Genomic DNA, 17,189 nt, shown 5'->3' on the forward strand with positions numbered 1-17,189 from the left:
ACAGGCCTTATAGGTCACCTGAGTATCATGTAACAACTTTCCAGCGCTTGTATTTGGTTTGTGATTTAATCCCAAGGTCATGAAATTCACAAATTTTGAAAGAGGCACCATGCATTGCTTATCAAAGAGCAGATTTCAAAGCATTGATTTATTTTTAGTCAAAGTACAAATCAATTCTTTAAAACTCTTTCAATATATCTTCATTTTTTAAATGTGTGTTAGGTGAATGTGTAGACATCGTACTAAAACATACTTGATGCCTAAAATTATAATTCCTATCATAAAACAGACAGGGAATACTGCGGAGTAGGGTGAACATTTTTTCAATTAAGTGTAAAATAATTTTTCTGGCTGCCACAAGTGATACTACATGCCTGTAATCCCTGTATATATTTGTATATACTTTCTTTTTAATAGTTGAATTTTTTTTAATTTCTTCAAGCTTTTGTTTATTTCTTCCTCAAATGGACTTAACTTCTCCCATAGTTTTATTCATTACATCTGATGCTTAAGAATGATACTTAGACTGTAAGCTATAACAGAGACCTAAACAATGGCGCTAGCAATAGCTACCACCGGCAGTTTTAAACCTGTGGGGAGGAAAATAATTCATCGACAGATACTTTTGAAACGAATACATAATTATCTCACCAGCATGTCATTATGCAACAAGGTCGTCAGCATTTCATTTGTCCTTTGAATGGGTGAAATGTTTCAAATGGCACTCTTATCGATGAATTTTACAATAAATCAAGCTATCTTTGCAGATCTAGCTTTATTACCCGCCAAGTTCATCTTAAAACCGGAAGTACAAGTTTGTAAATTTGAAATCTTTATCCAAACTCAAATTTGACATCAGAAAGAAAAAAAATGTTTTTATTATTTTTTTTCATGAAAATTCAAACCCTTGAGCGGTGGGTTTGTAAACCTGAAAATAAAATAAATCCTGGCCTTAAATATGTAATTAGATCATTGGCATATTAACCAAGAGCAAAGGATAAGATGTTCAAAGAATTCATGCATTTCACTCTATAATCATTAGAGCCCCACCCTAAAACATGAACCCCTGACCCAGGGGCCCTGAAATTCACAAATTGGGAAGAGGCAGTCTTATTCAACATAACTATGGACTTGGTTAGTTTATTTAATACCCAGGAGTAGAGAAGAAGATATTTAAAGAATTAATGTATTTTCACTATATAATCAATAGAGCCCCGCCCTAACACCAGAACCCCTGACCCTGGGGCCATAAAATTCACAATTTTGGTAGAGGCACTCTTGCTCATCATAACTATGTACTTAATTTAGTTTATTTAATACCCAGGAGCAGAGAAGAAGATTTTCAAAGAAATAATGCATTTTCACTATATACTTATTTAGCCCCACCCTAGCACCCTAGTACCCCTGACCCCAGGGCCATGAATTTCATATTTTTGGTAGAGGACTCAATGCTGATTACAGTCATGCAAACAGTTTGACTGCTTGATGTCCAGGAGTAAAGAAGAGGATTTTTAAAGATTTCATAAATTTAACAGGTTTTTGCCCCACCCATCAGGCCCAAGGGGGGCAGGGACCATGAAATTCACAATTTTTGTTCCCCTTCATCCATAGACGCTTTGTGCTAAATTTGGTTGAAATTGGTTGAGTGGTTGCAGAGAAGAAGCTGAAAATGTTCAAATGTTAACACACGGTGCACGACGACGGACGAAAACGGATAGCAATAGGTCACCTGAGTTTACTCAGGTGACCTAAAAGTAAAATTTTTAAAATAAAGAACAAGCTAGACTTAACACGTTAGCTGTTGATCGAACAAGATTTTTTTGTTAACAATTAGATACGTTGGACATTAAATGCTCGCACAGCTTACCCATATAATATAAACTCATCATTCCAAGAAAACACCAAGATACTGTATGCTGGAATTCTCTAAACTTTCAGAATTTTTTTTTACAATCTAATTTTAAGCTACTGGTATATAATAATGTATCTTACCGCTGACCAAACAGTAAGGTAGACTTGGTTTCCGATTCATTGAAGGAGGCGGGAGAGCAGCAGATGACAACCGTCGTCCGGGCGTTTCCTCCTAAACTCTCCTGGAGTATACGTGTCAGCTTACTGTCTCTGTACGGCACGTGGCTCTTCTGCAAATCACAACATCATAGAAGCTAACTCAACATGACCAGACTCGGAAAACACACTTGTAAGCCAAAAATTTTACATCATAGCAGTTAATTCAGTATGATTAGACTTAGATACATGTATAAAGTTTATACCATAAACACAGAAATAAACTTCATGTGATCAGACAAACAAACTCCATATCATAAACACACAAATAATCTGATATTATCAGACACAGTATTTATAGCAAAATGAAGAAGATTTACAAAATCTCATTTGTACATTCTTCTGCACAGTGACTACATGTACTGTAAACATGATAAACCAACTTTTATTCGCAACCAGTAATATCCACAATTTTTGCAACCTTCATTTATTAGTGAATATTTATCATCCCAATACAATAATTCTGTATGTCTTTATGTAAATGTGTCCTCGTTTGTGAACATTAGTAGTTGCAAACACATTCCAAACTGATGCATCAGGAATAACAGATTTTGTGCTTGATTTTGTTGGTTGACAGTATTTACAGCTTTTTTTATATCAATATTTGATGTTTGTATAGTTATACAATAGTTGGTTGACAGTATTTACAGATTTTTTTATATCAATATTTGATGTTTGTATAGTTATACAATAGTTGGTTGACAGTATTTACAGATTTTTTTTAATATCAGTATTTTGAAGTTTATATGTGTGTGTGCTTACATTGCCGTCCGCCAGTGCAGCAATGACATTCCCCAGAGCAGATAATGATTTGTTGATATTTTTAGCTTCGTCCAACACGGCACCCTCAGCTCCCGTCTTGCTGACCTGAAAAAATTGAGCTTGTTGATTTATAAATTAATATAGAAGAGGCCCATTGGCTATATCGCTCACCCGAGTAACTCTTTTGCCATTCTGTTCAAGATTTCCTCCACTGTAATAACTATCATGACCCCGCCCTTCCCCAAGGGGTCATGATCTGGATAAATTAGAGTACACCATACCCCAAGCAGATTCCACACATGTTTTAGCTTAAAAATACTAAATAATGTTTCTTTTCAACCACACAATCAAATTCCTTTGTACTTTTTATTCCTCAAACCATGAAAATTTGGCCCCACGAATTGAATTGATGTTACAGTAAGCGATTGTAAAATATAGTATTTACTGCCCTTTTGGATACGTACTTTTTCACTTCCAGCCAGGTCCACTAAGTACAGTTTGCCGTTCAGTTTCTTCTGGTTCTCCAGGTTTTCTTGTTTCACGTTGATAAGGAACACACTGTGTGACCGAGAACTATGCTCATTCATATCTACAATATAAAACAGAGGTGAAGAAATTCTGTAAATAAACTTTCCTGTTGTCTAGGGGGAGTTGCTGATGTATCAGAATCTGTAAATATACACTTAATCTTTTTAGGCCTAATTCTAATTCATGCCCCTAAACAAATGAAATGAAAAGAAGCATGTTTAATTTCATTTGCAAGCCTGGTACCATAAACACACAAACTGGTGACGGCTACATTGCGATAAGGTTTTTCTTACTGGCAACGGCGACATGGTGATAGGCTTTTACTTACTGCTGACGACAACATAACAGCGACATGACGATTAACTTTTATTTACTGGTGATAGTGACATGACGATTAACTTTTTATTGATTGGTGACCACGACATGACGATTAGCTTTTACTTACTGGTGACAGCAACATGGCGATTAGCTTTTACTTACTGGTGACGGCGACATGGCGATTAGCTTTTCCTTCATCAATGGCTTCCATCACTTCTTCTGGACTGGACACAAATCTCTCTGTGGCTCCCTATATGTTAATTTACAGTTTGTTAGACCAATGAGAACTGACTCCGTTTCATTCAATCGAATTATAAGCTCGTTTTTTTTTACCTCATTAAAACAAAAACTCTTTCTCAACATAACATCTCAATCTCTCTGCCACATGAAGATGAATCAATCTATCTCAATCCCCCCTAGATATTATTATTATTATTCTACTTTTATATAGCGCCCTATATAATTATGGAGTTACCCTAAAGCGCTTTACACGTAGAAAACAACAGTATAAAACAAAGGAGGGGTACAATATAAAAAAGCAAAAAGGTAAAATAATAGGGCGTTTTTTTTTTTGTTTGTTTGTTTTTTTTTTTTAAATAAAATAAAACCAACTGGATGCTCCATTGTGACTAGAGCCTTATAAACTAAAGGCGAGTCTAAAAAGATGTGTTTTTAGATTTCTTTAAAAAAATATCTTTCTTTCATGATGTTGTCTCTTTTTCTCTCATGATAAATATGCCAAACCATTTAGTTTCTCTCACTCATTTGTCTAAGTTTCCACTATAAAATCTCACTTCACGGATTAGAAAACATTTTTGTCACCACTTTCACCATATATCTACCAGAAAGTTGTGTTATTTAACCCACCTTGACATATGGAACTCTATTCTTGTCTTCATGTACTGACAGATTCACCTTGGAAACTGTACAGAAATAAAATATATTAGTCATTTATCACAAACTTAATGAAAATATAATTTATGACTGTCAGAAAGTACAATTTTACTTCTCATATAACTTGTATGAGCAGTTCACCACCACCCTCTTCTCCCATGTTCATGATGTTTGATATATTTAGTTAACATTATTATCCCAATGACAGAAATCCTTAGGTGTTTTGTTATCACTCATACTCACTGTCAAGTAAATCTCGGATTTTATCCATGTAGATCTCAAAATAGGACACCTACAAAAACAAAATAAAGGATAAAAGAATATATCAGCTAAAGACTTACTTATTCATAACAGTTACACTTCAGGTAAACAAGAAAATAAATAAAATAATCAAGTAAATAAATATTCCTTGATTCCCGCTATCTCCCATAGTAATACCACTCGGACATTCCCCTTTCTTACCATAGGATAACTATATGTACTTAAAATATTCTGTATCATTCTACCTTTATCATGCCTTGTCCAATATAATCATCAACACATCACCCCTAAATCAAAATTTTTATACACCTACTTTGATGTGGAATTCCAGATTTTCTTCCATTCCATAAATATAACTGAAGATATCCTGAACGATCCTTGGAATAATTCCATGCATCTTGTCATTTCCAAGAACACCCTGTCCAAGATGAAAATAGCAAATTCTAAATGTAGTCATCATAAAATAACAACTGAATGAATTGATTACATATTTTCAAAAAATACAGTACATTTGAAAAAAATCCTCAAGTGGTACAAGTATATTTCATCCTATGGCCCCCAAAAATTAATCAATAGTTTCTCAGGCACCGCCGCATCAGTTTAAAAACGGCCGCATTGATCAATTTTTTTGACATATTGAAAAGGGAAATAACCCAATTTTCTATTTTTCCAAGTTGAAAAAGAAAATCGAGTTATTGCCCTTTTCATAAATGCTAAGATAGACGTTTTTATTAGAAAAACAATATCTTTCTTCTAAATCTACAGTATTTTATAAGTTAACTTTTAAATAAATGTTTGGAATAAAATTATTTAAGGTTGAATACATATTATAACTAATTTCAGAGAACAAAACTTAAGAATTAGTAGATATTATCATTTTATTGAACAAATGACTTTTTAAAAACAAGAGGCCCATGGGCCACATCGCTCACCTGAGAAGCTTTGACCATTCTGTTCTTTACCAGATTTCCCCCTTGTTATACATAATGCATCCCCATCCTACCCCACTGATCATAATTTAGACATTTTGAAATCTACACTACCACATGATCCTTCCATGGATGGGCACATATGTTTCAGCTTTTTTGGCCCAGTGGTTCCTGAGAAGAAGATTTTTAAAGATTTTTCCTATATATTTCTATGTAAAACTTTGATTCCCTATAATGGCCCCGCCCTTCCCCCAGGGGTCATGATTTGAACAATTTAGAATTTACACTACCCCAGAATGCTTCCACATAAGCTTCACTTTTTCTGGCCCAGTGGTTTTTGAGAAGAAGATTTTCAAAGATTTTTCCTATATATTTCTATATAAAACTTTGATTCCCCATTGTGGCCCCGCCCTTCCCCCGGGGGTCATGATTTGAACAATTTAGAATCTACATTATACCAGGATGCTTCCACATAAGTTTCAGCTTTTCTGGCCCAGTGGTTCTTGAGAAGAAGATTTTCAAAGATTTTTCCTATATATTTCTATATAAAACTTTGATTCCCCATTGTGGCCCCGCCCTTTCCCCCAGGGGTCATCATTTGAACAATTTAGAATCTACATTATACCAGGATGCTTCCACATAAGTTTCAGCTTTTCTGGCCCAGTGGTTCTTGAGAAGAAGATTTTCAAAGATTTTTTCCTATATATTTCTTTATAAAACTTTGATACCCCATTGTGGCCTTGCCCTTCCCCCCGGTGTCATGATTTGAACAATTTAGAATCTACACTATACCAGGATGCTTCCATATAAGTTTCAGCTTTTCTAGCCCAGTGGTTCTTGAGAAGAAGATTTTCAAAGATTTTTCCTATATATTTCTTTATAAAACTTTGATACCCCATTGTGGCCCTGCCCTTCCCCCGGGGGTCATGATTTGAACAATTTAGAATCTACATTATACCAGGATGCTTCCACATAAGTTTCAGCTTTTCTGGCCCAGTGGTTCTTGAGAAGAAGATTTTCAAATATTTTTCCTATATATTTCTATGTAAAACTTTGATTCCCCATTGTGGCCCCGCCCTTCCCCCGGGGGTCATGATGTGAACAATTTAGAATCTTCACTATACCAGGATGCTTCCACATAAGTTTCAGCTTTTCTGACCCAGTGGTTCTTGAGAAGAAGATTTTCAAAGATTTTTCCTATATATTTCTATGTAAAACTTTGATTCCCCATTGTGGCCCCGCCCTTCCCCCGGGGGTCATTATTTGAACAATTTAGAATCTACACTACCCCAGGATGCTTCCACATAAGTTTCAGCTTTACTGGCCCAGTGGTTCTTGAGAAGAAGATTTTTTAATGACCCAACCCTATTTTTGTCTTTTCTTGATTATCTCCCCTTGCGAGGGGATATGTCCCTTCATTTTAACAATTTAAATTCCCCTTCACCCAAGGATGCTTTGTACCAAGTTTGGTCAAAATTGGCCCTGTGGTTCTTGAGAAGAAGTCGAAAATGTGAAAAGTTTACAGACGGACGGACAGACGGACGGATAGACGGACGGACAGACAGACGGACGGACGACGGACAAAATGTGATCAGAAAAGCTCACTTGAGCCTTCGGCTCAGGTGAGCTAAAAAAGGTGCAGACTAAATCCTGCTTCAAAAAAAAAAAAAAAAAGCCTGCCTGCCGCATTGAATTTTGATTTTTTTGGCCTGAGAAACAATTGATTAATTTTTTTTGGCATATACTCTATATTACACAGAACATTCTTAAACTTATCTTCTACTGAGCATAAATTATTCTCAAAAAAATAAACTAGATGTTTATAGTAACAATCCTAAATCTTAGGCACACAATATTTAAATTCAAATTCATCAACATAGTGCATGAGCTTAATAATATGAATTTTTTTCTCTCCTAAAAAGTTCTGACAGGGGCAATAACTCTAAAATGGTCAATGAACATAACAATGACTTGTCTTGGAATCCCACCTCCATGGTATGTGTTTTGCCGGAGGATGTCTGTCCATAGGCAAAGATGGTTCCATTGTATCCACCCAATACATCTGAAAGAAAAGATCTCACTAATTAAATAAATTTACATGCGGTAAGCTAGTAAAATAAAGTACAATAAATTTATCCTAATAACATTGAACTGGTTTAGACTTTTAATTTGTTAACAGGAGCATAAACAAGTACTAGACTTATTCATCAACTCATTACTGGAATCCTGACAAAGTGAATAAATCATGGTTGGTTTCTAGTACTATAGGTGTCCATAGGAATTGAACTCAAAATATGAGGGGACGTATTACAAGAAGAAAACTGCCTTGGGTTCCTCCCTTTGTGAGAACGGAGGGGAAAAAGCCAGAATAACTGAGAGGGTGGCAGGGAAATGCCCCCCCCCCCAGGTCTTATGCACAACAACCCTGACATGTATACATCTTTGTATGCTGTCATAAACTTTGACTATGCAATTTCTCACATCAGCTTAAATTATTTGAAGAGCATATGAAATGTAACTTGTCAATCCAAGAAAACTGCACAGTTTCTGCCTGCTTATAATAGATAAATAGTTAGATTTCACATTAACGCTGTCTCGATACAAACCGGCTACAATAGGCTTGGCTGCTGTCTCGTAGACCTGCTCCTGAGTGACATTGGGTTTTAAAACTCGGTCAAACACAAACAGCTTCCCCTACAATAAACCAATAATTAAAATTAATAACATTAATTAGTTAACTTTGATTAATATCTAGCAGCATGCATGCACTTTCAGTAACTTAACAAAATTAGATGCCACACAACCTGGTAATTGAATGAATGAAAAAATCTCGTCATGATGATCGATTGACAATTTGACATCATATGCAGTGATATATGCCCTCCTTTTATCATTAAGTAACTGTAAGTGATGTCCAGTGTAGATTTGTGCAATTTTTAAACATCAATTGATCAAATATTCAAGCGAGTGGAAAGTGTATCATTCTACATACTGAATTAAAAACACATGCAATACTTCAAAGTTTGACCACCTCTCCACATATCTGAAGTAACTGTACCCCCCTCCCCCATATCTGAGGTTACTGTAATCTCAGTAAGATGGGTAGAGACTAAAATTTTGGTCTGACATCGGGGCAAAAAACCCCGAATCACATTGTGGCATGGGTAGTCTAGTGGTTAAAGTGCCGGACTCCAAACCGAAAGGTTGCGAGTTCGAATCCTGGCCACGGCAATTCGACGATGTGTCCTAGGGAAAAACACTTCACATGAATTTCCTCACTCCACCTAAGTGTAAATGGGGTACCTGGCTATAGACAGTGAAAGATATTGTCAGAATGTTAGTGTTCTAGCATCTTAAGGTAGTTCTATACTCGGCACTAAATGGGCTCAATCTTTAAAAATCTGCTTTTATAAGATAGACATACATCCCAGCAATGGATAGACACAAGAAAAATGATATGTCAACGTGTTTACTTTTCCGCTATAGCCTATCGGAGTATATACCCCGAAATGTAAAATACTGAAAATTTACCTATCCTAGATTTTGTTGTATATAAATTAATTAAAGTCTAAATATTCAACTTTAATACCCAAAATAGAGTAGAAACATGTTAGTAAACAATATGTAATCCTTGTTTTGTATGAATTATTATAAATAGATGCACTTTGTTAGGCTATTGTATCAAAATTTAATGTGAGAAAATATGCTTCACAGGACAATCTCGGTCATTTAAAAAAAAATTATGGACTCAAACTTCGTAAATTTACATTATTTTTACTAAATTATATTTAAGAAAAAGAATAAGCTGAAAAAAATTATATGTTGACGCATTACTTTTTGTGGTATGAGCTCTACACTAAAGAGACCCCCCTAATTTCTTTCTTCCAGAAGTAATATATTGCCACATATTCCTGTAATACTGTTAATGTTTGAGTGTATACTTGTATTAACAAAGTTGTACATAATTTAAAACAATTATTATACACACCCAAAACCTATTGTCCCTAAAATTTATCTTATTGTACTCAAAAAAAAAAAAAAAAAAAAAAAATTAAATTGGAGACGATGAAAATGAAAGTAATTGACTGATTCTCAGAAACTGGATGATTTTGTTACAGAAAGTAACTAAGTATGCTACAAAAGAGTCAACTTTTGTCAAATACTTATATTCAAAAGAAAATGTTGCATTGGGATTCGTGGGTAAGCAGGTTGGGGGAGGGGGGTATGCGTTGTATGCAATAATTATTATTCAAAGTAAATTTTGTAATGTTTGATAAGTAAAATCCATTAATTGTCTAATCAATTGCAAATCGTAGTCATTACTTTACTATTAGCTTGAACTTGGCCGCCGACAGTAGTCGCCTCGATAGTTTGATACATGTTCTGATGTAGCATGAGATGACCATGGTCCGTGTTTTCGGCGCGGCATATAAAACATGCATCATTCACAGAAATATCGTTTTATTACCTAATTATTTCTGTCAACCGAAAGTTGTTCCCAGCCTTCTCTTATTCTATCAATTTATCCTTAAACTGTAGAATCTGTATTTGTTGACGCGACCGACTTCGAGCAAAATCGTTACCGGATATTTAAAACGCTAAGTAAAAGTCAAACCAATACAGTTAAAAAATCTCATCTCGGAAAAAGGAAGCGCGGTTCCGGTTTTACTATTCGTCAGTGACGTAGTGCGAGTATAGAACTACTTTAACGGCAGTTTGCACTGAGAAAAGATTCTGGATTGTTATGGTCTGCTGGGGTGGGGTAATAATGAATTGTAAAGCACTTTGAGTAGCATTTATGCTAGAAAGGCGCTATATAAAAACCAATCATTATTGTGCAGGATCGCACTGAGACGTAGACGTCAGACCAAAATTTTAATCTTACACATCTTGCTGAGATTTAGGCGACTGTAACCCCCTACCAATCCATACATTTTTTCAGACAGTCATACACCTACAGATAATTACTTATAATACCCATTCATTTACTTTGTTTGTCTACCGACATGATGATGAACACTTACGCCACAGTTAATGGAATCTTCTGTCGGAAACTTCACCACGAACTTACTCCCGGCTTTTTCTTCCGAGGAGTTTAGAGGTCGTATCCGACAGACGACTTTGATGCCGCATTCGTCAGCCGGCGTCGTCATGTTTTACCAGGACGATGGCTGCAGTCCGAGTCTAGAAATCTAATTATGCATCGATCTCATCAATATGATAGAAACTCAGTCCATCATTATAATTCAAACGCATACGAGACCTCTAAAAATAATAACAAACTGACTAAATGAGAATTTTTTAGAGAAGATCTTAAAGTGGAATGTTTAGAGAACTAGAAATACGGAAGGGTGTTGCCTTGCAATCCTTGAAAACGGTGGATCGGGTCCAAGTTTTTATCACATAACGTCTGCTTCGAATCCCATAATCAATGTCAGAATTGCATGGTGGAAGATGACGTGATTTATTGATTGCGGGGAACCTCGTGTATTTGTGACATCTTCCTATGCTTTTTCAAGAGGATTCCCGAATGAAATTTCGGCATAATGCAAATTCCGGTACCAGACAACTCGTACACAAACATTTCGCGTGCTACTAAATTTTCCGTTTATTTCCCGAACATGACAAGGAGCACACGTCGCATTGGGTGTCACCGATAGATAGGGGATGCTCACGTGGGTGGGGGTTTTAAAGTTGGGAGGTTGATCAACCTGGGAAAAAATACTTAATTGTATGAATTACCTTAAAGTTTTCAAAGGCAGAGAATTTAAGCACCGCCTTCAAAATTAACATGGATTAAAAAAATTCTGGCAATAAATAAAATTCCCCCCATTCTACAGCAAATATCTAAGCTACAAAAAAATTATTTTTCTATAACATTATTCAAAATTTTTTTTACTGAATTGCAATTAGGAAAACAATATTTTTATTAGATCAAGAGTTACAGATCGAGTCATGAAATTTTAGTCTTAGTCGTAAGATTTTTTGTGAAAAAGGCCACTGGTCTGGGAAGCCCTGTCAATCAAGTGCATGAAGGTCCATCATTGGATACTGGGACTTGATTGACATTTACCTACTGGTCCTTGTGTATACTCTGTACACCTTGTTTGGCACTCATGGGGACCTTCAAATTAACTACTGATGTTAATAAAACAGGTTTTACAGAAATTGTATTACATACATTTAGTATTTGAAAAGATTATAAATTTATAATAATATAATATAAATAAATAAAAAAACTTAATTTAGTACATAAAAACTTTTTTTTCTGATGAAATTTTTATATATTAGTTTTAATATGCTAAACAGTAACCTAAAGTGAAAATGTTTTTGAATAAGTTTAGAGCATGCATGCATTACCGTCACTGTGTCAAGTAATCAAATTTTAAAATATTTATAAATGTTTCTAATCACGGGTAACATATTTTTCTTTGTTATCCGGAAAAGAATTTTACATGCAATGTTTTAGCATGTTTGATGGTGACAAAATTATAGGTTATTAAACCTAGATATTTTTCAATATATAATGTAGTTATAACACGGCTCTCTTTTCATTTAATATATAGATGGGATCCTGGGGATGAATGAAATAAGTCTAATATTTGGTTGTTACTGGAGGTTTTTTTTTTAAAGAAATATGACCTTGTGGTATCTCGTCCAAATGCCTGGTAATTAAGGTACCTTAATTTTTTGTGAGGAAACTTGTTTAAGGTAATTCAATGACAAATTCTTACGAAAAGTTGTATATTTTTGAGGAACGTGTCGTCTGACCTTAAATCACTTCCTGTGTATAGGGATTAGGAGACAGATGACCACAGGTAGACTGCTAGCCCCCAAGGCATTCACACCTGTACAAAATTAGCCCCTCCCTCACCTGGAATTTAGAAAGGAAAATAAATCTTCGAACCCGAAAATTCTATTTTGTAAGGGGCCGGGTGGGGTTTCATTTTGTTTTCACAACCAAATTTCTTTATAAGTTACAACATAAGCCTTATACTGAACATTTTAAATTATAGTAAAAATACAACAAAAATTTAGGACTTTCTTCTTTTTTCTCTCTCTCTCTCTTTTTGCAAATCCAAAGAGGGGGGGGGGGGTTGCAATCCCACACACCCCCTCTGAATCAGCCACTGAGTCATGGAAAAAAATTAAAGTGTTTTATCATTAGATTGAGTATATATAAATCATAATCGAACATCAAAATAACACCTGGGGCTTATCTTCCGGATCCAATGACTTGGACGGGGAAAAACTGGGACTTCGACAAAAAAAAAGTTCGAACTTTATACCTTGAGTACCTTCTCGAAGCCGTGAGATCTGCTTTCTTTATGCATGAAAAAAACCTGGGATCTGCCCAAAAATTTTCAATGAAAAAAAGAGATATCACACCTCTCCGAGAAAAAGGGGAGCTGCCTTCTTCAGGGGCGTAGCAACAGGGGGGGCCAGGGGGGGCCTGGCCCCCCCACTTTTTTCCCCAACATTACCTTTACTATAGGTAATGTTCATTGAAAGGATGGTTGGCCCCCTCACTTTTTACCATAGTATAGTGATATCAAGGAAATGTAGGAAAATGTATGAAAAAAATTGGAAGTGAAAGTATTTTGGCGTTGAAAAACTTGGCCACTACCCCCCCCCCCCCCCCCCCCCCCCCCACCACGAAATAGGATTTTCGAGTTTGGGGAACTTACAATTCAATTTTTTTTTTTTTTTTTTTTTTGCTTGTCAACTTTTTTCAGGTGAGTAAAAAAAAAAATTTCTCTGGCTGGCCCCCCCACTTTCAAAATCGATGCTACGCGCCTGTTCTTCGGAGAAAAAAATATAGATAAGTTTTCTCTGAATGAAAAAAAACTAACTCAATTGTGATCTGTCTTACCGTGAAAAAAAGTGTGATGTGACTTCTCCATCATATAGACGTCGGAAGCTAATATTGAAAGTGGTGGTGGCGGGGGGGGGGGGGCTAATTGAAAGTTGGGGGGGGGGGGCTAAACCAACAAAAAAGGTAAACCTCAATTTTCAATGCCTATATTATGTCTATCCTTGCAAAAATTGGGGGAGGGGGGGGGGGCTCACCTACGTCCATGCATTAAAAACAAAAGAAAAGAAAAACGTGGGACCTGTCCTCTCTATGAAGAAAAAACATAATATTAGACCTGTCTGGAAAAAATGGGATCTACTTTTTCTGATTAAAAAAAATCAACACGTGATCGCTTCTTCGAAAACCAAATATGTGGGATCTGACTTCTCAATGAAAAAAAATGAAATTTGACTTCTGCTATAGTATCCTAACGTATTGTATTTTCAACCCATTTAGATGTTATTTATTACTTTATTGCAAACTTTAACAAATCTAAAAAAAATAAGGGCCTAAAAGGATAATGTTTGTGTCTGAACATAAATAAAATAATATAACCCAAACTGCAGTTTTGTGTTTACTTTAATTATATGCCATAATATGAGGAGGGTGAATTCAGTTTTCCTTATAAAATATTAGCGTGTTGTATTTTCTACCTAAATAAAGTATGAACACCCATGTACCAAATATATGTAATCTGACTTCTCCATGAAAAAACCCTTATGACATTTTACTTCTGCTAAGTAATACTAGTGGATCTAATTAAAATCTTACAGATGCTTGACAATTTGAAGTAAGTCGCTTGTCAAGAAATTTTTGGGTTTAAGATTTTTTTTTGACGTGAGTGGATCCACCTGGAAAAAATTCCTTGATCCTCGCCTGTCTGATCTACATACTGATTTTTATGCCCCCGTAAACGAAGTTTCGGGGGCATATAGTTTTTGTCGTGTCCGTCTGTCTGTCTGTCTGTCTGTCTGTTTGTCCGCAAAAACTTTAACCTTGCCCATAACTTTTGATTTAGTGGAGCTATGACTTTCATATTTCACACGTGTATTCCTTGTAACAAGACCTTTCTATGGGTACCACCAAATTTGACCTTTTGACCTTGACCTTGGAGTTTGACCCACTTTTACATGAACATTTTAAAATTTTACTTTAGCCATATCTTTTGAACATTATACACAAGGACATTTATACTTCACATATGTAATGTTTGTTAAAAGACCTTTCACTGGATACCATCAACCTTGACTCTTTGACCTTGACCTTGTAGATTTTCTTACTTGTGAAAAAACTTTAACCTTGGCCATAACTTTTGAACGGTAAGGGATAGGGCTTTCATACTTCATACATGTAATCCTTGTGAGAAGACCCTTCATTGGATACCAAGAACTTTGACCCTTTGACCTTGACCTTTGAGATTGACCTACTTTAAAAAAGCAAACTTTGACCATAACTTTTAAAGAGTTAGTGCCAGTGCTTTCATACTTTACATATTTGATTCTTATGAAAAGACCTTTTATTTGATAACAATAACTTTGACCCTTTGACCTTGACCTTGGAGTTTGACCCACTTTTACATGAACATTTTAAAATTTTACTTTGGCCATATCTTCTGAACAGTAGACACCAGGACATTTATACTTCACATATGTAATGTTTGATAAAAGACCCTTCACTCGATACCAACAACTTTGGCCCTTTACCTTGACCTTGTAGATTTCCTTACTTGTGAAAAAACTTTAACCTTGGCCATAACTTTTGAACGGTCAGGGATAGGGCTTTCATACTTTATACATATAATCCTTGTGAGAAGACCCTTCATTGGATACCAAGAACTTTGACCCTTTGACCTTGACCTTTGAGATTGACCTACTTTAAAAAAGCAAACCTTGACCATAACTTTTAAAGAGTTAGGTCCAGTGCTTTCATACTTTACATATTTGATCCTTATGAAAAGACCTTTTATTTGATAACAATAACTTTGACCTTGACCTTGGAGTTTGACCTACTTTTTAAGAAATTGAACGTTGACCATACCTTCTGAACGGTTAGGGCTAGGGCTTTCATGCTGTACAAAAGTATTTTATGTGGCAAGACCTTTCATTTGATACTAATTACATTGACCTTTTGACCTTGGAGATTTTTGTAATTATTAAAAAAAACTTTAACATTAGCTTACTTTCAAATTTCACAATTGTTTTCCAGTGAGAATACCCTACGTTTGGTAGCAATTAATTAAATTTGCATTTAAAAAAAGCTTAATCTTTGCTATGTTGCCATACGGGGGCATCAGTGTTTTACAAACACATCTTGTTTTTCTTTTTTTTTTTTGCTGTGTCACGAAATATATTCAAGTTCAAAAGTCCATTAAAAAGAAAAACAAAATGTGGAGCAGGGCAAACACAGGCCTCTAAAACATCAGAGGTGGGATCAGGTGACATATGGAGGAGTGATCGAGCATCTCCTGCAGACAAGTCACACCCGCCGTGTGCTCCTCGTCACATGCTGTACTGACCAGTCATGAATATCAACAAGGCTGCTGCTATTTTGATTCATCTTATGAGTAAATAGATAAGTAGATTCCAACCTCTGCTGGCTTGGGTGTACTGGATTTACACACTTCACGCACCACTGAACACAGCATTGCTGCATGGGTGCCAGGTCTATTTGATTTACACGCTTCCATGAACATGACCCTGTTGTGTTGGTTTTGCTATCTTACATTATCTATATATCTTATTCTGTTTTTATGCCCACGTAAACGAAGTTCCGGGGTATGTAGTTTTTGTTGTCTCCGTCTGTCTGTCTAGCTGTCTGTCTTTAAAAACTTAAACCTTGCCCATAACTTTTTAATTCAGTGGAGCTATGAATTTTATATTTTACATATGTATTCTTTGTGACATGACCTTTCTTTGGGTACCACCAAATGGACCTTTTGACCTTAGAGTTTAACCCCACTTTTACACAAAAATTTTAAAACGTTTACTTTGAACATATCTTTTGAACATGCAGTAGATAACCACAGGTACTTGTGGACAGGACTATAGTGGGGTATTTTTTTGTGGAGCGATTATTTTGGGATTTTGACGATTTTTTCCTATTGCAAACATGTTGGTTAGGTGTACTATATATAGATTGTGAAAAATTTTTCAAATAAGCCCCGGGGTTGAATATTGGAGGGGGGGGGGTGTCCTGTCCACAAGTACCTGTGTAGATAACAAGACTTTTATACTTAACATAGGCGTCGGAACCGGGGGGATAGGGGGGGGGGCTTAGCCCCCCCCTCTTTTTTTCTAAATATATACTTAGTATAGACATTGAACCTTGTTTCGTAGGTTTAGCCCCCCCCTCCCGCCCACTTTCCACAGACACTTCGCAGTAAAGGCTAAAAATGGGTAAAGTTTTGGTGTTTGGAGAAAAATTTAGATACTAAAGTTCGAACCCCCCTCCACGAAAAAGGATTTTTGCCTCTGGGAAATGGACATTCCTTTTTTTTTTTTTTTTTTTTTTGCTTGTCAGGTTTTTTTAAGGTAATTTTTTTTTATTACATTTAGCCCCCCCCCCCTTTCAATTTG

General features: G+C 35.7%; 1 protein-coding gene across 3 annotated transcripts in view; it reads right to left on the reverse strand.

The window, feature by feature from the left end:
• The window catches only part of LOC134258050 (kinesin heavy chain-like), a 32,744-nt gene extending 21,501 nt beyond the window's left edge, over window positions 1–11,243 (reverse strand). For all 3 annotated transcript variants that reach the window (XM_062740610.1, XM_062740607.1, XM_062740609.1), the window contains exons 1-10: window positions 10,784–11,243; window positions 8,366–8,453; window positions 7,748–7,821; window positions 5,144–5,248; window positions 4,813–4,861; window positions 4,543–4,598; window positions 3,838–3,925; window positions 3,294–3,418; window positions 2,830–2,934; window positions 1,993–2,141 (exon numbers count right to left, since the gene is read on the reverse strand). In XM_062740610.1, coding sequence (XP_062596594.1) covers window positions 1,993–2,141; window positions 2,830–2,934; window positions 3,294–3,418; window positions 3,838–3,925; window positions 4,543–4,598; window positions 4,813–4,861; window positions 5,144–5,248; window positions 7,748–7,821; window positions 8,366–8,453; window positions 10,784–10,912 — 968 coding nt within the window. In that variant the 5' untranslated portion in view covers window positions 10,913–11,243. The remainder of the gene's footprint in view (window positions 1–1,992; window positions 2,142–2,829; window positions 2,935–3,293; window positions 3,419–3,837; window positions 3,926–4,542; window positions 4,599–4,812; window positions 4,862–5,143; window positions 5,249–7,747; window positions 7,822–8,365; window positions 8,454–10,783) is intronic.
• Between the last annotated feature and the right edge of the window lie 5,946 nt (window positions 11,244–17,189).

The sequence above is a fragment of the Saccostrea cucullata genome, unplaced genomic scaffold, assembly GCF_032062105.1.
Source record: "Saccostrea cucullata isolate Sc308-1 unplaced genomic scaffold, CSIRO_AGI_Scuc_v1 ctg875, whole genome shotgun sequence".
Lineage (NCBI taxonomy): Eukaryota > Metazoa > Mollusca > Bivalvia > Ostreida > Ostreidae > Saccostrea > Saccostrea cuccullata.